This window comes from Channa argus, chromosome 7 (assembly GCF_033026475.1).
Source record: "Channa argus isolate prfri chromosome 7, Channa argus male v1.0, whole genome shotgun sequence".
Taxonomy (NCBI): Eukaryota; Metazoa; Chordata; class Actinopteri; order Anabantiformes; family Channidae; genus Channa; species Channa argus.
Window position 1 is genome coordinate 19811390 of NC_090203.1, and position 27187 is coordinate 19838576.

Below are 27187 nucleotides of genomic sequence, written 5' to 3' on the forward strand. Positions count from 1 at the left end.
GGTAAACTTATGGCAAATCAAATAGATATATGGGGTGGATAATAGTTCAAAATAGTAGTTTGCTTAAGACAGTAGTTTAAAAACACAATGTAATAATTTAGGATATTTTTTATTAATGAGAAAGGACTTTTTGTTATTGATCTACAAGGTCTGCCCACTTTGTAAAATTCACTAATCTATAAGAAAATGTCTTGATCAGCCAACACCCCCCCTTTATAAAGTTCAACAACACCCCCCCCCCCACACAATCTAACATGAACACGTCGGAGCTTATGGAAGTTTATGAACGCACCATAGATGGAAAGAGGCTCAGGTTGTGTGTGTGTGTGTGTGTGTGTGTGTGTGTGTGTGTGTGTGTGTGTGCGTGTGTGTGAGAGAGAGAGAGAGAGAGAGAGAGAGAGAGAGAGAGAGAGAGAGAGATAATATTGAAAGCGAAAATAAAGGAGAAGCAGAAAAGTTTGTCCCTGCTGTGTAGTGCTCGCTGATGCACCTCATCAGTCAGCAACGAGCTCGCACATTTTACTGTATCTTTGTTTCATTTATGTCTCCGTCGCTCCTCCTCAAGGGGATCAGCTGTTCTGTTCATGTTTGTAGTTTAAAGTGTCCAGAGAAGAGCCGCCGCTGAGCGACTGTCCCCAGTTCGGTCAACAGTCCCACCAGTCATACATGCGCAGTGGGTTTCGAGAGTAAAAAGACACGTTGGTGCCAGGTTGCAGACAGACAGCGTTATCAGTGATCGGACTACATACTCACTTGAGGACACACACGCACTTACACACTTGTCTGCACAGTCACCTGTACGTGCACGTCAGTTGAATAGAGTTAAAACCAAAAACTGGCCTGCACCCGACTACCCCCCCCCCCCCCCCCCCCCCCCCCACACACACACCCACGTACACACATACACACACACCACCACTACCTCTTCCTAACCCCTATGCAGCTTAGTCCTATTGTGTCCGTGTCTACCATAACAGCAGGCTCACATCCTGTAGGTGCATCATCATTTAGATAAAAATAAAAGTTACTGGCGCAACCCCCCCCCCCCCCCCCGCACACACCCGATCGACTCTTTACTCCTCCCTCGCCACATGTTTCCGCACCCCCTACCCCCAGCCCATCCTCCCCAAAACACACACACACACAAACATCGTATGCAGATGAGTTCTGAGCGCTAGAGCTGGCGCAGAGATTAAAAGAAGAAGAAATGCGACACACCAGAGAGCTCCCAGTGGTTTCACATCCTCATATTAATGACAAGACACAACCACCGCTCCGGTTGCTTGCACCTGTGCCTTGCTCAGCGGCAGTTGTGCTATGTCTAATATGTAGGACACGACTTCCTAATATGGATATATACCCCCCCCCTCCCCCCTCCACCTCTTGTTCTGTCTCTATTAAACAATCTTCCTCCTCTTGGATACTCTATGCCCTGTCACTCCTGTTCTTTCCACTTACAACTCTTTCAACGCCATAAATCTGTGTGTATGTGTCTGATGCTGCTGTTAACGAGTGTGTTTTCCTAAACTTTACACAAGGAAGAGATGAGTGTATAGCTATGGTGAGCTGGTGGAAAGTTTGCTCAACCTCAAGGATGTCGGTGGAGGCTAAGAGACCTGACATTATTCCTACATTTTGTGATTTGAATAACTCATTTTAGGAAGTTTTTTAAAATCCTGACATAAAGTATGATGACTCACAAAGATCATCAAGCTGGTACAAGTTAGACAGCGTCTGTGGAAAGTGGACTAATAATTAATTAATTCATTTAAGCACTTCTGGCGCTGTTGCCATGAGATGAACACCGACAGTAGGTCAAACAAGATTTTTTTTTTCACACCAACCACTAAAGCAATGCTGGATTTAACCCATTTAAAAATCTAAATCAGACAATCGCTTTTCACCTACAGCCCAATCAAAAACACACAGAGTGGTCCACTACACTGTGTATGTGTATAAAATAAGGAAATCCGAGATCTGCGTACCTGTTTCATCCAGAAGAATGAGCCAGACTGATTTCAAGAAGCACAGACAATCCTAAAGGTGAAAGCATGCTCTTTGCAGTGTATGCTGAAGTGCATGATTGAGTAGGTCGAGTCCATTTCCTCCCGTGGAGGTTGACATGTATTTCTCTCTGCGGTAATTTACACAATACGTTTAAGCGTCGTCTTTAAATTGAACGTGTGCACGTGAGCGCCGTGTTTTAACGTCAGCAGCAACTGCCATAAAAACATTTTGGGTTAGTGCCGAGGCGCGTGTTTTCACCATTTCCTGACACCCCCTTTCCGCGGGCGAATGGTTTCTCCTGCATTAAATAGAACTATCTGCTATTGTCTCATCAGCGAAAAGTTGTTGATACTGCTAAGGACTTACAAAGTGTGCAAAGACAGGAGCAGTGACAATCTTTCCGACTTTTTCAGTCTAAACCACACTAAGATTTAAAATTGTGTGATGGCAAAGCAAATATACACACATACACTTGGGATGTTTTTCACCCTTTTGCAGTTGAGAGTCATTATATTGACTGCTGATCCACCCATGCAACAGCCAGGCAGCTGCTTAAAAAGAAACTTTGAGTGGAAATACCGTTGAGCCGTCTCTTGCAATAATGTCATTATTTAAAACAATTAAAACGATACTACTTATTTTATTCATCAGTTAAGGCTGGAAAAAACCTACTTCCTCTTATTTTCACAAAGATTTTACACACATTGGTTCATTGTTACATTTTCCTACCAGAGCAGCCCTGTGTTGGCAACACAGTTTTTTTACTAAGAAGAATAAATAAACTACTACTGATAGAATTCACTTCGATTCTGTTAAAAAAAAAAAATCCTCAAAAATCCATTGCAGACCTTTATAAATGTTTAAACACACACTAGTTGTTGTCCCAATATTACTTCACTCATTCTCCATATTCTTTAAAAAAATAGGCTTTATACTATTGAAATTAGTTGACTCATTTAGTTTTTTTTACACACCTACATGTCAGACAAAAAAGGGTTAACAGTGTTTCGCCTGTAGGACTGGAAAGTCTAGAAAAGCATGGAAAATTACAGTGATTAACCAAAGGTATAGGAAAGTGTGGACAAAAACAGTTGCTCACTTCTCACACGTAGAATTAAACTGTGGACCACTGTCTTTTATGATGTTATTTCTATCAACACATATCACACTTATTGCCACCAACATGTATACATTTTCCAAGTAAGCATTCCAACACAGTACAGATCTGCCAATGTTGTTAAAGTGAAGTCATGTGTAATAACTGTCACTCCACAGTGTTGTTGTGGGTGTTGTTCAGAGGTCAGCCTTGCCTACTCAGCATGTGTGCACTGAGAAGGGGTCATGTCGCTGACTGCTGATGTACCAGCGACTAAAGACACATAGACATCTTATCAGCAACAAGCCCTTGAATTGTAATGGTAGGCACAGTGCTTTGTGGAGGCAGCCCCCTTGAGTTCCAAGAGGGGCTCCCCGTCCAGATGCGCACATATATCAAAAAACAAACTGGTCACTGCTTTGTATCATAAACGCAAACAAAAAACCAACATGCATCATTCTTCCTCAAAGATAAGTTAACCTAATCTCCAAAACAACCATATGCAAATCATTGTATAAGAACAACTCAGCTGTCGACATAGATACACACATCTAAAAACCTCAGATAAATGTATTTGCTTATATACACACACACACATAATACACATAATACACAGTCAAACATGACAATTGAAATCCACAATTTTAAGCTTAAAAAAAGCAATCTACACCCCCCACTGGCTCATTGCTATATGCATGGAGACAAATGCAGTATTTCACACCCATGGATATAATAACACATAGAAATATTAATGATACATAGTAACATCCCTACTCTCTGTATTTCACTGTTAGTGTGAGGTACTATTGACAAACTTCCTGTTATATGAGACCCATCCTTAAAACAGACTCTCTCTCTCTCCCCACATCCCTGCTTTCCAAGTCAAAGGGAATGTCAGGACAAACACACCAAGGTGTCCTGTCCCTCCCTCTCTTTTTCTGCCTCTCTCCCCTTTCTCATTTTCCCTGAAACAGTCAGCAGAGAAGCTTTTCTCATCATTCGTCGAACGCCCTCCCACTTGCGGTTGACTCACTCTGGATTTTTAAACCATGAACTTTCACCTTTCAAAAAATAATGTTGGTGGGGGGGGCTGAAAATCTTCCACTACCTACTGTTCATCTGCTGCATGCATGGAGACAACTATGCAGAAGCTTTTGGACACTATTGCATGCATAGCTGCTTGTGCATGCATGGCAGATATGAACACACACCTCAGGGCAGCTCTTATAATAGTAACCCATGGTAGCCAGCACAATAATAATGCACTGTTCTTGGCAGCACTGATTTACATTACTCTATGTGCTTGTGTTACCTGACTACAGGATGAATTTTATTCAGTGAATGAGGAAATACAAATAAGTTGTTAATCCAACTTGAGCACAAGATGAGTCAGAAGCATAAAGTTATTCATTATCCATATTTGTTTCTCATATTGTCTACTCAATATTTGCCTTGTGCGTCTCCAGGTGTGTGTGTTATGAGGGCTCAACTGTGATTTATATGCTTATGCAACACACTTTCCAATAATGGTTTGCTAAAGTTGACCATCTCTTCTCTTAACAGCAGCATACACAACTATCACAAGCTTTCTTTAGTGACTGACACCTTTAGCCCCCTTGTGCTCAATTAGCTTGTAGTGCATTAGAGATTGCATGCTAATTGTCAGCTGGCAAAGGAGTGCAAGGAGAACCCTGGAGGAGATACCTCAGGGAGTGTTTGGGGGGAGGGATGGTGGTGGGGAGTGTGCTTTGTTGCCTAATCAGCCCATGAGCACATCCAGTATCTCAGAGCAGCAGGAGGAAGCTCACATCTTGCCATAAACCTTGAAATATTTATAGGATATCATATTACCTCTTTTGAATAAGGCAAATAACACCCTTTTTGGACTCTCACGACACGCCTCAATCAATCAATTTTAACGGAATCCAGCTCGAATGAAATGTGCTTTGTGGGTATGAAATAAATAAAGAGAAATCATGTTTTCTCCATCACTGACAGTTTGTTTGCGTGAAACACTGGTGGCCTTCTTGCACATGTTGTGACACATTTCTCTTTCTTTCTCCTCGGGCAACGTTTCATTAGGGACAGAGGTTTTGATATTAACTGTATGTGGGTTTGAATTCAGAAGGATCATTTTTCTTTCTTTTATTCTTTCTTACTTCCTTTCTTTTTAAAAATTCTTTGTTACAGGAGGAAGTGCTGCTCCCTCACTCTCTCGCTCGCTCTGTTTCTCTATCTTGTTGACTTGATCTGAAAACGCTTTTGGATCTCATCTATTTCCTGGTTACACTCCTCCCCTTCTCTCCTTTTTTAAAACAAAAAATTCACATTTCTCTTAACCCCCTCAACCTTCCTTCCGCACTCCCCCTCCTCTAGTATGAAGGGAAGGTGACTGATTGCAAAGTCCCAGGTTGTATTCTGTTGCTAATATTGTTATGTGGTGTAATTGTGCAATAATAACATCATAATCCCATCTGGAATGAGAAACTGTGGACTGTGTGCCACGGTGATTGAGGCCATTTCCTGTGTGTGTGTGTATGCAGGAGTGTGTGTATGTGTGTGTGTGGCTGTGCTTTTTAAGCAGCGGTGACTGCAGGAGGCAGCCTGATGGATACAGGATCATACTGCAGCGCTGACATTGTCTTCAGTCCTCCTCCTCTTCCTCCTCCTCCTTCTTCACCCTCCCCTGCTGTCTGCTTGCCTCTCAGCAGAATTATCACTCCAAAAACACACACACCACGCGCACATACACACATTTACTGTATGAAAACATAACACACACTATGAAAGAGCACAAGCTGATTGCAGGATGGCCAAAAGTACAAAAATGCAAACAAGGTAGCAACATATTCCCTGAAGCCAAACTACTGTCCATACCTCCCCCTCCCTTGCTCACAATATACACACACACACACACACACACACACACACACACACACACACACACACACACACACACACACCATTCAACGGCAGCCATGCATGTTCAGAAACAAGGTGCCACAAGAGTAAACAATAAGAGAAAAACAACCACCAGGGATACGCTGAGAATATCACAGCTTGGTATTTCATCATCAGATATTATGCCATTCTGTGTGTGTATTGCAGATCTCACATAAAGATCCCATGTCTGACTTACACAAGGCAGACAGGAAGTCAGGCAGGGAGCTGTTGTTTTACCTTGACACACATGTGCCTGCACGGTTTATTTTATTTTCGACAGACACCCATGTGTTCAGTGCAGCTTGTCACGGAGGAAGGGAAGTGTCCACTCCTGTCATAGCCCTTTAATTCAAACACAGAGGCGGCTTTGTGTGTGCTCAGGTTCAAAAGGCATAGAGAGGAGGGAGAGGGTGTGTGCTAGTGTGATAGGGTCTGGTAGAGGGGCAGGAGAAGGTGTTTAAAGCTTGTCTGTGTTGTGTATACAATAGTGTGTTACACTAACCTCTATACATTAGCAAACAATGCCAATATTGTGCTGTACATTGCGTTATACATTGGCAAAGTGCAACATCCTTTTTTCGGACTTCTCTTAGTATTGCTTCCTATTTTCTCAACAGGTAAACTGGGGCGTGTTATTATTCCTGTAAAAACTATACTTGCTGACTGTTTTTGCTCTGTCTATGCATTGCAAATTAACATATATGGACAAAACAAAACTGCTTAAGTTTATTTGAGTCAAATTGTATTCAGAGATCTATAACAGCCATGTAGTGATGTAATATCATGTGTTAACTCGAGTTGAGTCGCTTTGTCAACATCATTAGGGCCATATTGCATTTAAGAGCATGCAGGATGAAAACTGTCATATAGAGCACCATGTTTATTCCTGTAATGATGTTGTAATTAACACGTTGCCCTGGACATGTTGCCTGTTTGACATTGTGTCTGACATTGAATCTGGCGGTAGACAAGCGCTCAGAGGCATGTGATGAGTATGTCGGCGAGAGGCTGGTCTAGACTCCAGGCGACACACCATATGATATTGATTATCTTTTGTTTGGCTATCTCTGCAGCTCCTTGCCCTGAAGGACTTAACTCACATTATTGGCTGGCATGAGGCTCTATTACTCCAATTTAGCGAGCTCTCCCCTACCAGCGGTGAATGCACTGCTGTTGAAATGTGTCTGTGAGGTCCCATAACAAGGCATCTGAACATTTCAGCCCACTTACTCCCAGATTTTAGTTACACAAACTTTTTTGAGGAGTAATAATCCTCATTGGTTGAGCGAAATGGGCCTCAGCTCCAATTAATTTAAATAGTCGATTTACAAAAATCGAATGTAAGTAGCAAAAATTTAACATCATTTTATGACATTTTATTTGTATATTTTCCAATGTATGTTTTTTACATTAACCATCCATTTATGTTGTTAGAGGGTCAACTGGTTGAAAGTGCATTTATTTATCTCTATGCCGTTTGCTCCTGTTTTGCTTTAGTTTATATAGATATATAAAAAAACCAAAAGTCTTTATTGCAACATGTCAGGGCAGTGGTTGTCTACATCTTGCATCACGTCATGGAATGCAAACATTCAACTCTACTTTTCCGGAGTGTTCATGTTTGCAAATGTGCGTTATTGTGTGCGTTGGAGGTGACGAGAGCGGGGCAGAAGCTTTACTTTATACTTGTTCACTTAACTCAAGAATATTCCAATTAATGGGACCTGCACATTTTGAACTTTGCCATAGCAGCCAAGTGTTTTTCTATACATGTTATGACACTGATCAGCCCTTTACTGTACAAAACAATTAATCATCTTTTTTTTAAAAAGAGTTTTTGTTTGTCATGTCAATCGGTTATGTAAGTAGCTCTAGTTCCAGTGAAGCTATTTTCCAATGTATGTTTTTACATTAACCATACATTTATGTTGTTATAGGGTCCGCTGGCTATGCACATATAGGTTGAAAGTGCAAAGTCTTCGCAATTTTAGTTTCGGAACATTTTACTGAAGTCGCTCCACAATTTTTAGGTGCAGTTTGTGAAAGATTGGTGAACCTCTGTCCATCTTTACATTCGAGAGGCTCTGCCTCTCTGAAATGCTCCTTTTATACCCAGTCATGTTACTGACCTGTTTTTCTATTTGCTTTTCCAGCCTTTTGTTTCTTCTGTTCCAACTTTTCTGAGATGTGTTTAATTAATTTTCCATGAAATAATAAAATATCTCAGTTTCAACATCTCATATGTTGTTTATGTTCTATTGTGAATAATATGGGTTGATGAGATTTGCAAATCATGGCATTCTGCTTTTATTTATCATCACAACTTTTTTTGAATTGGGGTTGTACATAATTATTGCATAGTAATATTCTACTCCTGTTCCTTAATGCTACAGCATGAAGTGTGACAATTTATTGTGTTCAAGTTTTCTTTTTTTGGCTTTCAAAGTAAAATACCAGGTGATTCCCAGTTTTACTCACCATCTTCTCTGACGACACATAAAACATGATTTGAGCTCGAGGAGCTGCAGAGTTCGGGCTCCATATTACCTGCATTGCAGACACTTACAAAATCTGGTCCTGTATCTAAAACTGCTTACACACCCACTCACCTAACCCTCCCCTCAAGCACTTTCACTCACTCACCATCACACCCACTCCCACACATACACTTACCTCTGTCAGTACAGAGGAGTTGAATTTAGTTTAGTTAGAATTTAGTTAGAAATCTGGCTGTTTTTTCATACTCTATTACAATTTTTATCTCTGCTTGTGAAACTGGACAGCTGAGCTTAAGTAGTTTGTTACATTTACTCAAGTAGAGTGTGATTTTAAACTTGCTACTCCGCACAAAAGAAAAACAGTTGCAGCCACTTATGCCTTTAAGTGGTTTAGGTGGTTAATATCTGAGACCTCAAAATAGGTAAGTTTCCAATATGTCTCAAATTAAGCAAATAATTAAATACATTTAACGGATACATTTAATTTTTTTGGACAGTAATAGTCAAAGTTCTACTTGTAAGTATTTTTTACATTTACATTTTTACATATTTGCTGTATTGATGCTTTTACTTAAATTAAGGATCCACATACTTCCTCCTCCACTGTTATCAACAAGTTATTTAGCAGATTTCCATTTACCAGCTTCACCTTTGCATCACAAACTTGCTGCACATTAATCTACTGTTATGAAACTTCACAAATGCTCGGTTTGTAGTACACAAAAGAGACTGACATTTTACAGTATGTTGCCCTTCCACTTCTCTTAATCTTACTAATTATATTCAAGGTTTGTGTGTATGTGTGTGAGTTTTGCTTGCCTACTTATAGCACAGACAGCTGTTGTTTGTTTTGCCCCGAGTGCTCAAACTGACTTTGTAATTAGTCAGATCTATGTTTTACTTTGCTGAACTGATGAGTGTGTATGTGTGTGTGTGTGTGTGTGTGTGTGTGTGTGTGTGTGTGTGTGTGTGTGTGTGTTGGCAGGGGGGCAAACAAAGTCCCCCTCACCACCTCAAAACCACCAGGACCATCCCGTTTCAAAGCATCCTATCCACCCCCAATCTCTTGTGCAAAGTGGTGCCTGAATCTCTCTCACAGACACACACACACACACACACACACACACGTACAGCTTCAGCCAACACAGAAGCCATGTTCAAAACAGCTGACACTGAAATGAGTTATTTTATGAGCTCATTCTAAAAGGAAGACAGGAAATTGTGAGTGTGTTCTTTGCATGTGATAAGATTGAAACATTTATCCAAAGGGCTTCTAGTGTATCAAACCTACATATACACACCAAAACCTGTTGCATCATCAAAACATTTACTTCTAATCAATACCAATAATAATAAAATCACATGAAAATTTACAATGTTTAGGAGATTCAAATGAAAAGTAAAAGTTGAACAACACACAGCTTTAATAGGAAGGTAAGGGAGGAAATCATTGCAGGGCATACTTTTTGTTTTTTTACCAAGATGGGGGGATGGGTGGCTTTTAAGATTGTCCCTCCTCCCTCTTCCTCTGTCTTTTTTTCTCTTTTCTCTCATCTTTGTTCAAGGGCTGCCTGACTGAAACAAGCCACCCCCTTAAACACTGAACTTAAGTTTTAATATGTGAGTCAAAAGTCGGAAAGGCATTGTGTTGTGTTTACTTCACATATATTATTATAGGTTTAATATTATTGTAGGGTGGTGGTGATGGTGTGTGTGTGTGTGTGTTTGTGTGTACTAGAGAATGAACGATTGTGTGTGCGCATGGGAATGAGTGGGTGGGGTGTCAGGAGAGTAAAGTGGACATAAAAGAATGAATAAACAAATATACTCCACATATTTGGAGAATTCATACATTCAAAAATATCAAAAGCAAAACTTTTGCTTTATTATAACACTTAATCCTTCTCACTGCTTGTAGTCCATTCTAATGGCTAATATTTAGAATTTTTATTTTTTTTATTGCTATTCAGGTATACTTTGTTATCACCACAATCTCCTTTTTTTTCCTTTTCTCTCCTTCGCCGTACTTCAGGTGGTATCTGGTGTATCTCTCCGGTTAATGGCAACTGATGACGCATCAAAACAATTTCTAACTCCATCTATATGATGTGGGTCGGCAGTGACACACAAAGCTCCGCACTGAAAACCTCTCTGTTTCGCTCTCTCTCTCTCTCTCTCTTTCTGTCTCACTCACAAAGCCTGCATGCCTCTCATTTGTAAATCACTTAAAAGCATGACAAATGTGCATTGGAAGTTTCAGAGCGTCCCTATTGAAAGCATTTGCAAGTCTCTCATTCAGACCCGTCTCTCCAACACACAACTGTATTGTAGTGACTAGACATATAGCTTGGTGTTAGACGCACACTTATTGTTGTGCAATTGAGCCTTAAGCAGAAATATATTTTGGCATTGTTTTTCAAGAGAATAATGAGATATGTTTAAAGTAACGGTTAAGTGAGTGAGATTTGGTGTATTACATTCAGTGTTAGTGGCTGAAGTGAACGTTTTGTCGTTATGAAATGATTTTAAAGTAGAGAGAATGTTAGACTGGAATCCAAAACAAAGGAGTCTTGTCCCACAACACTAATCCCACAGGAAGGTTTTTGCCATACTGGGAATTACTGTGTATTTCAATCATGTGATGAGCCTTCAAGCACAGTGTTGGAGTGTTTGGGACTTAATGTTGTCTAACCTGATGGGAAATGCCTATAAATTTCTATCACCACGAAAGAATTTAGGAATTTTGTCTCATACTGAAACATATTGTATGTTGGCACATTAACTGATCATCTCATTTGTCCACAATGCGCTAAGAAAAAAAGGACAGAGGAGTGTATTTACAGCGTTGTCTTATCTTTACAGTTTCAATTATAGTGTAAAATCATTCCAGGTCACCGCTGCACCACTGTGGTATCTTCAACACAATAAAAAATTAATTAAATGATTTAGTTATATAAATATGTTTGCACTTTATATTTCAGTGTAATTTGAACTGTGTTATTCCATATATGGTAAAATCAAAGATCAAAGAACAATTTTAGTTTTCACTCCAGCAAATTTTCTCTTGCTTGAATCTATGTCATCATCTATGTCAACATTTTATCATATCCGGGGCATCTGATCTGATGTCTCAATGGTTAATGTGCACATAACAATAACCACTACGTCTATGGTTTGATTTCGTTAGGGGACCTTTGTTTCTAACCACACCCTTCTTTCTCTGCCCTTGTTTCCTGCCTGGCTCTAGATTCACAAATAAAAGGCAAAATGCCAAACAAAACCTCAAAAAAACACACTTAGAGAATTCTTTATAGGTCAAGAATAAATGATTCAAACAATAATGCCAATGTTAGGATATTTATCAATTGGCAATAGGAATATCATGAAAACTGACTTTGATTGTGATCAATTGTTAATCTCTGAAAAATCTATCTATGAAAAAAATTGTGTAGCAATAAGTGTTACTTTTTTTTTACTCTTTGCATCAGAAGTGTATAAAGCTTCACCTCAACCAGCTACTTCTTCCTGATTCACCGGCACTGACAATCTAATATCACTTACTAGTCCTAGTTTTCAGCAGAACTAGTACTTCTCACTGCGACACTCTTCAGTGCGTCTTGCTACATTGTCCACCACTGCCCTAAGCTCACCAATTAGATCGTGATGAATGTCATGAAGGAATCTGAGGCATCTTGCATGGATGATGCCTTTGTCAACATTTTGAACACTTTTACCACTCTGGCTCTCGGAGAAGCCTGGTAAATGTAATAACATGAATAAAAATATGTAACCATCAACTCTGAACAATGCTAGCTGTCAACAATATCTGGATGTATGAGTGCATTCTTACAGACCAGACAGCTATTACAGACACAGAGGAGAGAAAATTTGGTGCCAGTTCTTGCATCACATACAATATACTTGCTAAGTGATACCTCCTAGTTTTAGACATATATGTTTTACATGTGGTATCCTATTCAAACATTCAATGCCTTTCTATACAGCCAGAAAACAAGAAGTTATGGTTTCTGTGAAAGTTCATGCTATATATCTGTCATACTGAAATAGGTCTCATTTTGTTCTCAACATTGCCAGAAAGAAGGGCTAAGAGAACTTTTTTGAATTAGGTGCACATTACTATTCAATAGTTTTTGCTATTCTAAATGTTTCCAGTCTGTTGACAGTTCTCTTAGGGCTTCAAGTAGGATAACACCGCTTGTTTACTTTGCCTTTTTAACATCTCTTCTTTATCCTAACTGTCTAGGGCCATATTGACACTGAGAATATGGCTCTTAGTTTGCTTTAAGCTAAAGTGAAATAATAACAAAAAATACTGATTACCTAACAAACCGGCTGCCAGGCAATTGTTGCCAGCCTCACATAGAAATGCTGTCTAACATGTCAACCATAGAGGAATCGTGTTGTACAGCCTTTTGCTACTTTATGGAACTCCCCACGTACAGCATTGCTTATGAAGTGTGGCTCTTTATTCCCATGAGCCAGAACATGCAGTGGGGAAGTGTGTGTTGTTGCTTTCACTTCAGCTTTTTAGGGCCATCTCTATCTTAATGAGATGTTACAGCACCTGAGGTTAATGGTTCATATTCTTTCCTCCTTCTGCTTGAGATCTGCTTGGGATCTTGAGATCAGCTTGCAAACTGTCAAGGAAATAAGAGACTGAGTGATAATTCAATCAGACCTATGTACTGTTTGAAGAGGAGCAGTAGCACTTGCACCTGACAATTAAAACTAATACAGCTATCACATCCTCATGACTCACCTAGAAATATGCTGTAATGAAAAATTAATGAGGTATACTTTGTCAAAGGATAAATTATTTATCTGTGCACAAGGTTTCAACACCTCCATTAAGCATCTGGTCACACTGACTGTTTTCTGTTCCACTTCACCTTAGCACACATAGTGAAAAGGATTTCACAACACATCAAAGTTTTCAGCTTTTGTCCTCAGCTCGCTTTATTTCTGCACTTTGGTGTCTTTGTCCCAGCAAACACACTCACATAATACACATCGGAACACCTCTGCTCCCGCAACCACCACCAGGCTTGTGTCTTTGTATGACACCTCTGTCTCGTCCCCATTGTCATGTTAATTACCTGTTTGCTCTATTTTATGGGAGCCCACCATCCATCAAAGCATCTCCCAGCTTTTCATCTAACACGGCGCATCTCTACCTGTAATTAGGTTTGGGCGAGGGAGAAGATGGATTTTGTTAGCACCATGCAGAGGGAAAAAAAGACATTAGGAAGTCTCTGTGGCTGTTCTGGGACCAGCCCTTAATGGTGTCTAATTGATCTGAGCTGTCACGGGGCCAATGGCTTCATGTGGTAGGAAGCTGATTATCCTTACGTGTTTTTCTCAGTGCACAAGCATTAGCTCAACTCTTCGACTTTTACAGTGGCATGAGGTGGGTGCGTCTGTGTGTGTACATGTACAGGCGTGCACCTGTGTGTGTCTATGATTATCTATACAGGTAAATACAACTACAAATTTTCTGTATTCTGCATCTGTGTGACTAAAAGGTGGGGGATGGGATTGCTTGTGTCTATACGCATACTGCATACAGCCAGTCACAGATGACTGTACCCTGAAATGCTGTGTGTACAAAAACTCTGGTGGGAGCTCATTTTTACAAGTGTGTATGCATGTTGGTACGTATAGTGGCTGAGAGGAGTCGAGGCTGTTCTGTGGTCAGAATAATTTAACATCCAGATGTGCAGAAGATGGGGGGAAATCAATACAGACTATGGCTCCCAAGCAGGTGATGAACACAGAGACATAATGCAGAAAGGATGGAGAGGGATTAATATTTAACAGTAATCTGGACTGAACAGATGGGTGTTGATGAAAACGTTGAATAGGATGACTGTATATCAAGGCCATGAAACCACAGACAATGATAATACCGTAATCAGACTCGGTTGATGATAAATGATAACAAGGGGGCACAAATAAAATATCTTGGTACCACTCTACATTACAGTTACTGCATAAGGATTTAGTGGATACAGGGTATTGCTAAAATACATATTGAATACATATTGATAAGGAAGAAGATAAAAGGTTGGTTAATGAGGGTAACAATTTCGTGTTTAAGAGGAACTAAAAAAACACATTAATGCACTGTATGTATAATTACCTAGTATTCATGTTACTGGGTAACAAGGTAGGAAAAATGCGGCAATAGTGCTGATATGGAAATAAGACTTGCTTTATGATTAATCATGTAAAATGATATCCAAAATACTTTAATAAATTATTATTGTGAGGCTTTAAATGTTTTCAGTAGTATAAAATAGTTTTACAAGTTATGTTGCTGATGACTTGATGATGAATAAATACTAGGCTAGGAATCCAGCTAGGTAATAGTCATTATAAAATTGCAATAAGTAAGGAGTGGTAATAATTAAAAGTCAAGGGAAAATGATTGTGCTGCTCTGAATGGCTGGAAACAGAACTGGATTTCTCTGTACTGCTGCTAGTTCGTTATCTAATTCTGGGTCTCACTTATAGCTGCGTGCTTCACACCATTGTTCACTATGTGCAGTACCTGTGTGCACAAACATCTCTTCATCTCAAACCTGTAACTGAAAACACTGGATTACACAAGTGATCAGATTGCATTACTGGTTTTGAGTAACTCTAATTACAGTCCAATCAGAAAGCTCTCATCGATTAAGAGCGTTCCTACATGACAACACAGAAACACAAATCTAAGAATTGAAGGAGCAAAAATAAAAAAAAGCTTTTCTGCTTTTATGTGTTTACTTTCTAGTGTTATGTACTGAAGGGAAATCCATGCTGCTCTGCTGACCTTCAGCATGAAATGAAAAGTGTCTGATGCCTCTGGTGTGTTTGGAGGGGCTTTCTCTTTCCCGAAGATGGACAGCCATGCATTATTGATTAAAAAACACTCCTGCAATGCCATTTCATCTTTCAAGCACAGCTGACTGTGAATGGGGCTTTATTTTAGAGCAGCTCAGATTTAGTTTATGTTATTGCATGCTTATTTTTTTGATTGGCTGCGTAGTTTTGTTTGTGTAATGCTTCTCCCTCCCTTTCTTCTCCCCTCAACTCTCTCTCTCTCTCTCTCTCACCTCCTTTCCCTCTAACACCCAGTGGGAGGCTAAATGGTAGATATGCAGAAACAGCTCCTTTATTTCCACATCCCTCTGCACAGTGCGCTGTCAGAGAATTGCACAAGAGAAAAGACAAAGGTAGGCAGACAGACCAATGAGGAACAATGGGAGGGTGAAATATAATCTAATGGTTATCACGCCAGCTGTGTCACATCAAACAATAAAAAAAGTAGCTACTGAAGCACATCTTTGCATACTGAGAAACTTTATGTAAAAATGCAATGTATATTCACAGCATTTTTTTCTTACCATTGACATTTCACATGCCGGCATTGTGTCATACCTTGCTCTTTGTTGACTAATTTTTTACAACACTCTGCGCCTTTAGTTTCGCTCTGCACAAGCCGCATGTTGATCGCAACACCTCATTGTAACTCTTATTCATTCTAGTATTTGAAACCCTCGCTATGAGATGTTACGTATTCATTTGACTAAATATAACTGTTAGTATTCTGGCTTAAATGTTCATCTTCGTGTACAGTGTTTTCACAATAAAATGGAGACTCTTTGCTAAACCCATGAGCCAGCACTCTCCCGAGAGTGCTGTCGAACACGGCCTCACCTCCTCGGTCCCCTGTTGGGCATGGTCACGGGGGAGAATGCCCATGGCGACCAAGGCTGTCAAATGCTGTTTCCATGATGCCAAATAATGATTGGCTTTTAAATCCAGACAGTGCTCTATGACAGTGCAGGGGGGAGACTCTGCCACACCTGGGAGAACAAACAGTGGCAGGATGTGAAATGTTACTGAACAAGGTCATTCCAAGGGTCATCTTAAGACCCCCCCCCCCCCCCCCCCCCCCCCCGCCCCCACCAAAATCATCAAGGAACTTACAGCCTGGTCTCATGCTACATATGAGGAATACGAAGGTTCAATTTACCCTTTGTTTGAGATGGGAATCTGACTGAGTCTTTGTCTGCCCCTGTGTGAACTGGTGCTGAATCCTGCAAACAACATTGTCCTGGTCTGAAACCAAAAAACCAAAGACAGCAAGGGCACCCATCACTTAATAGACATTTCTATTCATACTGTGACTAATAGCCCGATTTCATTAAACTTAAAATGAAGCCTTTGAATGCTAAGAAATCAAGGAATAACTCTTTAATTGCGCAGGAGTTTTTTTTTTCCCACCAGACACCTCATCTGCAAAGTGCTGCAAACAAGCACCACATTTTTAAGTCTGACTCATGTCTAGCCTAGTGTGTGGAAAAGAGCAGCAAGTATCATTGATGTCAGTGTTGTTGGTGAGGCTTGTTAGCATGAATGACAAGGCTAGAGATGGGATTCAACAACCGCAGCTCCCTCACTCTCCTTCCCCTCTCAGCGTGTTTTTCACAACATGACTTTAGCATGTCTCCCAGAGAGGTGGGCTTCCTGACAATCTCACTCCCAGAGCCCACGACAATTTTAATGATTGATCACTTTCCTCTTGACTGCGGTGAGAGGGAAAAGAGTAGACCACAGTGCAAAAAAAATAAAAAAAAGAAAGAGGATGGGGAGGAAAGAGGGGCGTGGACAATCCCACAAGGTCAGAGAGATGTCCAGTCCTTTGTTTTCAGTGGTGAGATCAGTGGCCTGTGCAGCTGCAAGGGGACAGACTGAGTAACTGACGGGCTGGCAGGAACAGATGTTCTTACACAATGAACATGCACTTGATTGGTTGCTTGTTCACTGAGAAGTTAAGAAGCTGACTTCCCCTTTTTTTTGGAAACAAAGAAACATGCAGCAAAGAGTCGAGGCTTCCCACCTGTAGGTCTGTCTCAGGAAAAAATGTTGCTGAGGCAATCAGGCTCATACGGTCTGATTTACACTCTGTTAGAGACGCGTCCAAATAAGAGATGGGAACAATATCTGTTAAAGTGGCACAAAATCCTGGTGCGTGTGTGTGTATATATTTGTTAAGATACTTAGGAGATCCAACACTCTATTCCTTTGTTTAGATAAGTTGACTGTTTCTTTTACTTTGTGGTTTTTTTTTATATCGCAAGCTTTGTGCTGATTCCACACAAGATTTTTGAGTCAAATAATTAAAGTTAGCTGAATGTTGTGGAAATCAAAATAGTTTAACCAATGCAAACGCTAAGAAGAGTGATGATGGAACACACTAGTTTGTAAATATGACTTTTTTTTTTGGTTGTGTCAGGACAGAATGCTAATTCATAACTTCTCCAAAACCTTCCTATATCATACAGCTTTCTGTTTGTAATAGTCTTAGAAGAAAAACACGAACACTGTTCCTAAGATGTATATCCTAATGCTACATGGTGTAATAAAATAATCTATTTGCCTTCCTACACAAATGAATACACACAGTGTTCTGGTGCCCATCACTCTTATTCAATTATATTTTAAAAACACTGTTATGCTGCCTAGTATATTGTATCCCACCACTAGTCTGTATCTGTCCCACCTAAAAAAAGAAATTCTTCTGACTGTATAAAAGAAATGTCCTTGATAGTAACACCAGATTAGGAACAGTCAAGGACAAGCATTTAAAATTACCCAAGTCCATGTGTGCATGTATCTTGCAGGGATATGTGCACCACCCAAACATACTGGAATGTACTGCAGGAGTTAGGCAGACATTCACCATTATGAGTATACAAACCTCCAGGGAACAATTTGATCTGGGGGAGATCTGAGAGACACACGCAGTCTTTGGGGCTGTTGACCTGGCAGTCCTAAACAAGAGCAACGCCATTTCATCAGCTCAGTGGGCTTGCTGGCATCTCCAGGATTATTGTCCCATAACAGACCAAAGCCATCCATACCTCACTGCCTCCCTCTGCTGGTGTCCAAAGTGCTCCAAACCATCTTGAAAAACCAATATGCTCTTGTCTGTGGTACTCAATTGTGAGACTGTGAGCTAAAAATTGACACATTCATTTTTGATGATCCTATAAAGAGACTCTACCTGTGATGTAGGTGAATTTATAGTGGCCTTATTGTACAGTAAATGTAGGTATTTCTTAAGTTTACTATTTAGATCAAAGTAGGTGTAATAACTGTATTTACTACTGACATCTTAAACATTCATTTAATATATTTCTTTTTAGGGTTCTATCCTATTTTAAAGTTTCTCTTGGAAATTCCAGGTAAGTGTGAACACGTTTGTACCATTCAGACTTACAAAATAGAGGAAGTTAGAACTGCTTTCTTTTCAAACTGCCAAACAACTTGCTGCAAGTCTTCTTACAAAAGAAACTGAGAGAAAGACTGGGATTTCAGGGCTCATCGTACAGCTCATGTCCAGGCTTTTTATGCGCTATAAAATAAATACTATAGGCAATGTATTCGTGTTTTGGTTATTATTAATCTACATATGAAAGAACAACAAGAACAAAGGAAAAAGGTTTCAAAATAATTACTTGACAAATAAAAGTTGCTCAAATAATTATTAGTTATTAAAAATCTTAACTATCTTAGTATAACAGGGGCGGCAGTGGCTCATTTGGTCCCGTTCTTCCCGACTACGTGTTGAAGTGCCCCTGGGCAAGACACTGGACCCCCAGCAGCCCATCCTCATCCCCAGCGTGCCGGTAGAAATTGGGGAGGGTTGCGTCAGGAAGGGCATCCGGCGTAAAAACGTTGCCAAACCAGATGATCCGCTGTGGCAACTCAAAAGGACCAAAAGAAAAAAAAATAACGACTTTAGTACAACAACAAAGTTGTGAAGTTGTAGATGAATGTTCCACGAACCAAACGGTAGATGTCTCCCTACTCCATGCAGCCGCGTGTCTTCATGGGCTCCCCTTCTGTCTACAGACGACCGAGACGCCATTTTGAAAAGCAAATCGTTCACAGCACACCCGCGCTGAGTACTGGAACTATGCCGCGGGGCCGGCCTCGCAAACTGAGAGTTAAAAGCAACGACGAAACAGGTAACAAGTACCAAAATGCAACGAATAAAAAATACATATTATGGGCTACTCAAATAACCCGGTATTTTTTGGATAAACATATCTGTAGCTTGTATAATAACACTTCAATGTAGTGTATATAGTCCCCGGATATAGTATTGCGGGTGGGCTTTGCTTTGTGCGGCGAAGGAGTGATTGAGGCGGAATGATATTAATAACATTTCGGTGGCTCTTCTTATTGGCTTCCAGTCTAAATTGGTGTCCGCGAGAGGAAGGACAGCATACGGTGTCGCGTGGAGTTAGTTAATGTGCGATTTTCCAACGAATATTTGTTTGTTTAGAACTCAACGTTAGCATGTTGTTGCTAACCTAGCTCGCGTTGCTACTATTAGCATCGCGGCTGACATGTTGGCCATTGTTATTTTGGTCGTGCGAAGCACTCTAGCAAGTGCAGCGCAGCCCATTTGCGGCGGATCCCCTGTGAACATCGTTCACAGTGGCCGCTCGGTGCAAGTTAGTGTAAACGGTCCGCACATGAACGAAACCGAATTGACCCAAATACGTGTTAAGATGTGCTGCTAACATTTAGTGGTGGTTTTAAGTTTTCTTAGGTGTATGAACACACCTTCTTTGGATAACGCTGGTCAATTGCTAACGATGCTGTAACATTACAAGCTGCTGGATCTTAAATCAGACCATCAAATAGCGTAACGTGAAAGGTTTAGAGTCAGGAAATAGATCAAACCGTTAGCTGACTGTTACCTAAAGCACACAAGTTACCTAATGTAGCTGCCGTTTCTATGCCTGTGACAACCCGAGATGGACGTGTACAGTTAGTTAACTGTGCGAGGAGGCTAGTTACAGGACTGGATGTTGTCACTGACCAAAGAAAGTGAATAATAAACTTTGAGATTAGCTGCTGTTGGGATGTTCATACAATAATACAATCATACAAGAAATGGTAGAAATACAGTGAAAGCTAGTCCATCATCACAGGCAAACAATAAGAATGTAAGGAAAAAAACAACTGCATAAATTCATAATAGTTGCTTTTGTTATCATTCTTCAATACCAGGTCAAACCCTTTTGCTTAGTGTTGAACTGAATCTTTGGTCTTTATATTAAACTAAATTCTGAATTGTTCCTAAGTAGCCATAGACCACCATGAAAAACACTGAATACATATACAGTACAGCCCGAGGCATCGTATGTCCTCAGACTGCCATTATCTTTAATTCGAGAGAGGTCATCAGCACCTTGCATGGGGCACTTTCTGGTTCCAGACCTTTGATTTTAGTTAGGTTTATGACAATGGAGCCACTGAAGGCAGCTGTTGTGTAGTTGAAGAGGCTACAGGAAGATGCAGTGTATTATCAGCCATCATTGGGAGAAAGCCCCTCTAATTAAATTAAGATACTGAAGTGTTTTCGTTTTGGACGTCTTCTCTGATACAGATCCCAGTGAAGCTAAGGCAGAAGGTTTCAGCGATGGAGAGCTCAAGGACAAGAAGTGCACGATATGCTGTCAGGTCTTTACCACCGAGAGCCAGCTGCAGAAGCATCTGCGTGAGCATGAGATCAATGACAAAGTACGTATAGCATGCGTGTGGTGGCATTCACAGTGATGACAGGTGATGACTATTTGTACAATTTGTAATCCTTATTTATTCAGAGAAAGTCAGTGTGCTTGTTTTCTATCATAAGCACATGTATTTGAAATCTTCTTACAATTCCTCAAATTAAGATCCTAAATCTGGCGACAACCACATCTGTTCTGTTTTTATTATTATCCATTTGTTTTTGCTCACTAATAGCTGCCCATTCTTCTTCTTCTACTCTTCTTGTTCCTCTTTTTATTATTATTTTATTATTATTACCATTATTATTATTATTATTGACCTTTAAACATCTCTACTGGAGCAGCTGAAATTTAAGTCTACTGTTTAAGGCCTTCAGGGCGGTTTTCATTGTGTATTGAAGTATCAGGATCTATCACATTAAATAATTGTGTAATGGATTTTCAGTGCTGTTAATGATTTCAGCTTTTTGTTTTAGTTTATTTTGTTTAAACATACTGTATTTGATGTATCCAGCAACCAGCATCAACTATCTGCTTCATACGTTGCACAGTTTAACAATAACTCATCATTTTGTGGATGTAGACGAAAGCCGTCACCTGAAGAACCCTGACCTCTTGTAATAGATGACTGTGTCTCGACTACAGGGTGCTTTTGGGCCAAGCTAGCAGCTTAGCATAAAAGCTGGAGGTGTCCTGGATTTTTCAGCTAGGATGATTTTTTACAATGTGGAAATTTAAAGCTGCATTGGATGCCATTATTCAATTGGCAGCCTTAGCACAGTCACAGCTTAGTAATCCAGTTACAATATTCAATGCCAGCAGCTTCCAGAGCCTCTGGAAAGTATAGTTACCAGTAACATGTTTTACACATCTAGGGTTATCCACTTTATGCAAATTCACATTAAAGCCTGTTTTGCCTTACTGCGTGTTTTCAGTTAACAGGGTGATTTCTAGGATTGTTCCCACATTTGCAGTGCGTTAAAACAATACTGATGGTTACTAATTGTTTAAAAGAAGAGTAAAGGAACACATCCATGTGAAAATGTAATTGCTTAATAGAGAAGGTCTACAACACCATTTATTAACCACCTACAATGTCCTGGCATTCTTGTGTAGTTGAGGTTGGTAATACAAATGTTTAGTTATATTGAAATATTTGACATACATATACAATACTAATAACAGTTTATGGTTGGCCACAAGTCACAACATATGTGCAATCACTGATTCAAAAATGTCTTATCATAAGGTACTATACTATGTGGCTACAAAGTACAATATAAATTAAATAGTTCAATATTTTCTTGGCATTATATCTCTGTGCCACCACCTTGGTCAGTGCCACATTATATTGGTGGTGTTAGTGTTTGAGGAGGTAAAAAGAATGAGGTGAAAGAATGTAACGGCTTTTCAACATTTGTTGGTAAAAGTTTTCACGAGAACTTGTAAATCATACATGCTGGTAACAATTTAACTTATTTTAACAACCGCAAATGCTGTTTTGATGATAATGTTTTAAATCCCTGCAATATGAATTAGTCTACTTTCTGATGGGTAGCTTGGGAGTTTTACACTGTTGTTCAATAAAACCATGTTATTATACTGTATTTTGTTTATTAATCAGAGTCTGTAACTAGTGACTCAAATAAATGTAGTGGGTTAAAAGTATAATACTTCCCTCTGAAATGTGAAGTCAAAGTGTGAATGGAAACATTCAAGTGAAGTTAAAATGCCTCAAACATGCACTGGAGTACAATACTTAAATGACTTTAATTAGTTACTTTACATCACTGCACGTTGTATCACAGGGAGTAATCTGACATGAAATCCCCAGGCAGTTCAATATACACTTAAATAGCACCATTAATTTTACTTAATGTTGCATGACATCTGCAGTCTGCTGCAGTGTTTATTTGCCATTAACAGCTAATTTGAATCAGTGTGTGTTTGTGTGAATTTGTGTTTTGTCATCCTACATTTTGTAGTCATACGTAGAAGAATTCTTAAATACATATCTCATTAGCTTAGAGATGTCTGTAACACACTATGAGTCACCACACAGATGAGTCAGAGGCTGTTGTTAGTTTTGGGGGCAATCTGTAATTCGTAATGTATGTTGTGCGAGGGATCTTCCTCCCCTAGAACTAAGTACAGTATGGTGTTATGGTTGGCAGAACGCTGGGAATGATTTGTGTGGGAACTTACCACTTCAACAAGCAACAGATTTTCTTTGTTGAAAAAGATTATGTTTTGTCAAAAATTCATATTCTACATACAGAGAACAATTGTGAATTAATTCATGTTTAAATATTTGTCTAGCCATCATGATGGTGGTAGTGCACCCACCTCTGTGCCTTTCTCAGCACAGATCCATCTATGTTGCCATTAATCCTTACTCATAAAAATACAGACAAGCTAAAGGACGTCTCCATGCTACTAACGAAACTGTTAGACTAAAGAAAACTTTTGCCTTCCTCATACTTCATCTGGTGTCTGTAGCTGCACCTGCAGCTGTGGGCTGTTTCAGTTTCAACACCATTATCCTACATTACTCTCTAGTCTTAAGAGCAGAAGACTTCGGTTCTTCCTTTCTGAGTAAGAAGGACCAGTGTTGGCAATGTATTTGGCCATAACCAGATTTAGAAAAAACTGTGAAATTCAGTCTGTCAGCTCCGTGTCACATTTGTTTTCCGTCCGTCTGTCTGGCTCTCTCTCCTCTCTTAACAGTACATTTAAAGTAGCACATTTATTAGGTGCTGGTTTGACTGTCTACATTTTCTTTATCTGGCTACACCCACTCCAGACCAAGAACACCAGTAAGGACTGCATTGCAGAGGGTGGCATTTGAGCTATTTTATACTTGCACTACATTATTTCCCACCTTCCTTAACTTTTCCTCTCTCCCTTACAGCCCCATCGATGCGACCAGTGCGCACAGACATTTAATGTGGAGTTCAACCTCACACTCCACAGGTCCACACACACAACCTCAGACTTCACCTGCCCTGTTTGTAATAAAAAGTTCTCCCGTATTGCCAGTCTCAAATCCCATATCATGCTGCACGAAAAGGAGGAGGTTAGTTAATTTGACAATTAAACATAAAAACCATGATTTTTATTTTCCTAACCATTTAGAATAAAACGCTCTGCCTTTTGTCTTTTCGATTTGTCAAAAATCCTGCAGAATTTGATCTGTGCAGAGTGCGGAGATGAGTTCATTCTCCAGAGCCAGCTCTCTCTGCACTTGGAGGATCACCGTAAGGAACTGTCGGGCATCAAAGTCTACACATGCAAGACTTGCGACAAGGAGTTCAAGACATCTGCACACCTCAAGGACCACATGAAGAGTCATGTCAAGATGAGGTCAGGTGGAGCTTCAGATGATAATTTATGTGTCAAGTAGTAAACTGATAAAAGAAAGTTAAAAGAAAACCATGAGGATCATATGGAACTATGAGGTTATTTTTCTAGGTGTTTCACAGGTTGAAGCTACCACAATAATAATGATTTACATTTTTGCAGCTGCCTGCATTTAGTTTTTTTCTTCTACATATGACAGATAAATTGCAAAGATACAGTGTATGTGTGCTGTGAAACCATGTCACATGCCCATCTGTCATGGTTTTATTGTAGAAGGTACCACTGAAAATCTTAGTGAAATCCTACATCATGCTCGAATAATTTCCCCAAACATTTTCATGGCGCAAAATATGAGCAGCTGCTTGTGGTGAACCTGCTCATCATTGCAGCAATGAAACAGTGCAGGTTGACAGCTTGTGGAAATGCACAGTTGTGGAAATACTTAACTCAGATGTATGTTTACAGTCAGTTTAAGCTACTCAACATTCATCCTTTTTCAACTTTCACCACTTTGTCCTCTGCTCTGCCTTAGTCTTCTTCATCTTCATTTGGTCATTTTACACATCAGCATCCTGTGTTGTCTGGCTACACTATCCTCTACCAACACATTACAGTCGCTGGTCACTTTCAGATTACAACCTCGTAGTGCACCTCAGTGCTTCTACCTCCGCTCTTATATGTCACCCTATGTTCCTGCCTCTTCTGGAAGAAAGTATACTACACTACAGCAATTTCCATCCTCTTTGCAAAGTCTACCACCATCTGTCCTTCTGTGTTCCTGTCCTGAAGATAAACCTGCCCATCACATTCTCATCACCTCTGTTCCCTTCACCTACATGTCCATTTAAATCTGCACCTGTCACCACTCTCTCACCTCTGGTGATGCTCCGCATCACTTCATCTAACTCACTACAGAATTTATTTTTCTCTTATAACTCACATCCTATCTGTGGGCCATAACCACTAACAACATTGAACATCACATTGAACAACATTTCCAGCTTCAGACTCATCAACCTGTCTGATACTCTTTTCACCTCTAAAACATTCCTCACAAACTCCTCTTTCAGGATAACCCCTACTCCATTTGTCTTCCTATCAGACCCATGATTAAACAACTTGTACTATGCTCCTAAGCTTCGAGCTTTGGTACCTTTCCACCTGGTCTCCTGGACTCCCAGTATATCCACCTTACTTCTCTACATCATCTCAGGGGGCAGCAGGGGCTCATTTGGTAGAGTGGTCGCCTACTGACCATAGGGTCGGAGGTTTGAGCCCCGCTCCTCCCGACCAAATGCCGAAGTGTCCCTGGGCAAGACACTTAACCCCCAAGAGCCCCGCAGTACCGGTCCCAAGCCCGGTAGAAATTGGGGAGGGTTGCGCCAGGAAGTGCGTTCAGCATAAAAACTGTGCCATATCAATATACAGACAAATGATCTGGTGTTGGGACACTGAACTCACAGGTTAAGCCGAAAGGACTTCTCTGCATCATGTCAACCAACTCTCTAGCCTTCCCTGTCCCTGCCCAACATTCGAAATCCCTGCTGTCCTACCCTATTGGCCTTCCTCTTCAGTCTCTGCCTAAGCACACGCCTTGCTCCTCTCCAACATGCAGACCAACAGTAACCCAATTTCCAGCCTGTAGGTTTAACAGCACTGGTGGCGGGGGTTGTTAAACCGGGCCACAACCGATCCGGGATTGAAGTCTGATTTGGTGTGGAAGTCATGAGTCGCATGTTTAATTTGGCATGTGTTTTACTTTGGATGCCCTTCCTGACGCAACCCTCTGCATTTATCCAGACCTGGGAGTGGCACAAGAAGACACTGGGTTGTGCCCCCTTGTGGTTGCATTAAGCCATCACCTAATCCTACAAAATAATAACCTTCTATTGTGTTGACTAATCTAGCACTGGGGGTTGTGATCACAGAAACAATTAGTTTTACCTTCCTTTTACCCTATTTACTCTAATGAATCCTACAAAGGTCGAATGCAACAAAACAAAACAATTATTTCTGCGAGTTTGATCCTCTGCTAATGTATGGTTTAAAAACATTTTCTTCTGTGTTGACTTCTTCCCCAGGCCACTCACCTCTAGTTCCAGAAACTACAAGAAAAACATTGATCGAAGTGGATTTACAAACAGCTGCCAACACTGCGGAAAGGCTTTCAAAAAGCCCAGCCAGCTTGTGAGACACATACGAATACACACAGGTGAGTGAAAAAGAAATGCACAGAAAAACAGATCTAAAGCCCACTATTTGATTAATATTAGAGGAATGAGCCTAAAATCAAAATTTGTGGATGATATTGGTCCACAGTTGCCACAAAATCTGAGGTGGATCTTCTAAGCTATGGGTGGGCACTGGCACTATCTGACAGCTTTGTAGCCTGCTGTTTCAACACAGTAGGTTATGTGTACAGCAGCTGATGTTTTGGGTATGTGGGTGGTGCTTGCAAAAACATTTGCCAGTTTTGTTTCTTGATTTCAGTTTTTAATGATCCCTTATTCAATTCTCGGCAGTATCATATAACTTTTAAGTGTCACATTTGTCTTTCTGAAATGAACTTATTCTTGATTACGTTTGCTTCAGTGATCTGACTCCATGACATAACTTCACCAGCTCCTTGCTGTGTTTGTCTTCCATTAGTGAGGGACTGTACACATTTGCACAGTTCATCATCA

At 40.2% G+C, this 27187-nt stretch overlaps 2 protein-coding genes and 1 long non-coding RNA gene across 4 annotated transcripts in view; 1 reads left to right on the plus strand and 2 right to left on the minus strand.

Annotated features, from left to right (window-relative positions):
• The window catches only part of LOC137130359 (zinc finger protein 516-like), a 41481-nt gene extending 39337 nt beyond the window's left edge, over positions 1–2144 (minus strand). Inside the window, exon 1 of the mRNA XM_067510420.1 lies at positions 1986–2144. The gene's annotated coding sequence lies outside the window, so the exon portion shown is untranslated. The remainder of the gene's footprint in view (positions 1–1985) is intronic.
• A 16910-nt stretch (positions 2145–19054) lies between these two features.
• LOC137130403 (uncharacterized) lies at positions 19055–19565 on the minus strand. The gene is made up of 2 exons (XR_010914848.1): positions 19427–19565; positions 19055–19322 (listed from the first exon to the last, which is right to left on the minus strand). It is a non-coding gene; the product is annotated as an uncharacterized lncRNA (long non-coding RNA).
• The window catches only part of LOC137130395 (zinc finger protein 236-like), a 41573-nt gene continuing 33722 nt past the window's right edge, over positions 19337–27187 (plus strand). The window contains exons 1-5 of one of the 2 annotated variants that reach the window (XM_067510498.1): positions 19337–19586; positions 21020–21153; positions 24055–24219; positions 24328–24506; positions 26585–26715. In XM_067510498.1, the coding sequence (XP_067366599.1) occupies positions 19415–19586; positions 21020–21153; positions 24055–24219; positions 24328–24506; positions 26585–26715 (781 nt within the window). In that variant the 5' untranslated portion in view covers positions 19337–19414. The remainder of the gene's footprint in view (positions 19587–21019; positions 21154–24054; positions 24220–24327; positions 24507–26584; positions 26716–27187) is intronic. The other variant, XM_067510497.1, reaches the window with a different exon arrangement.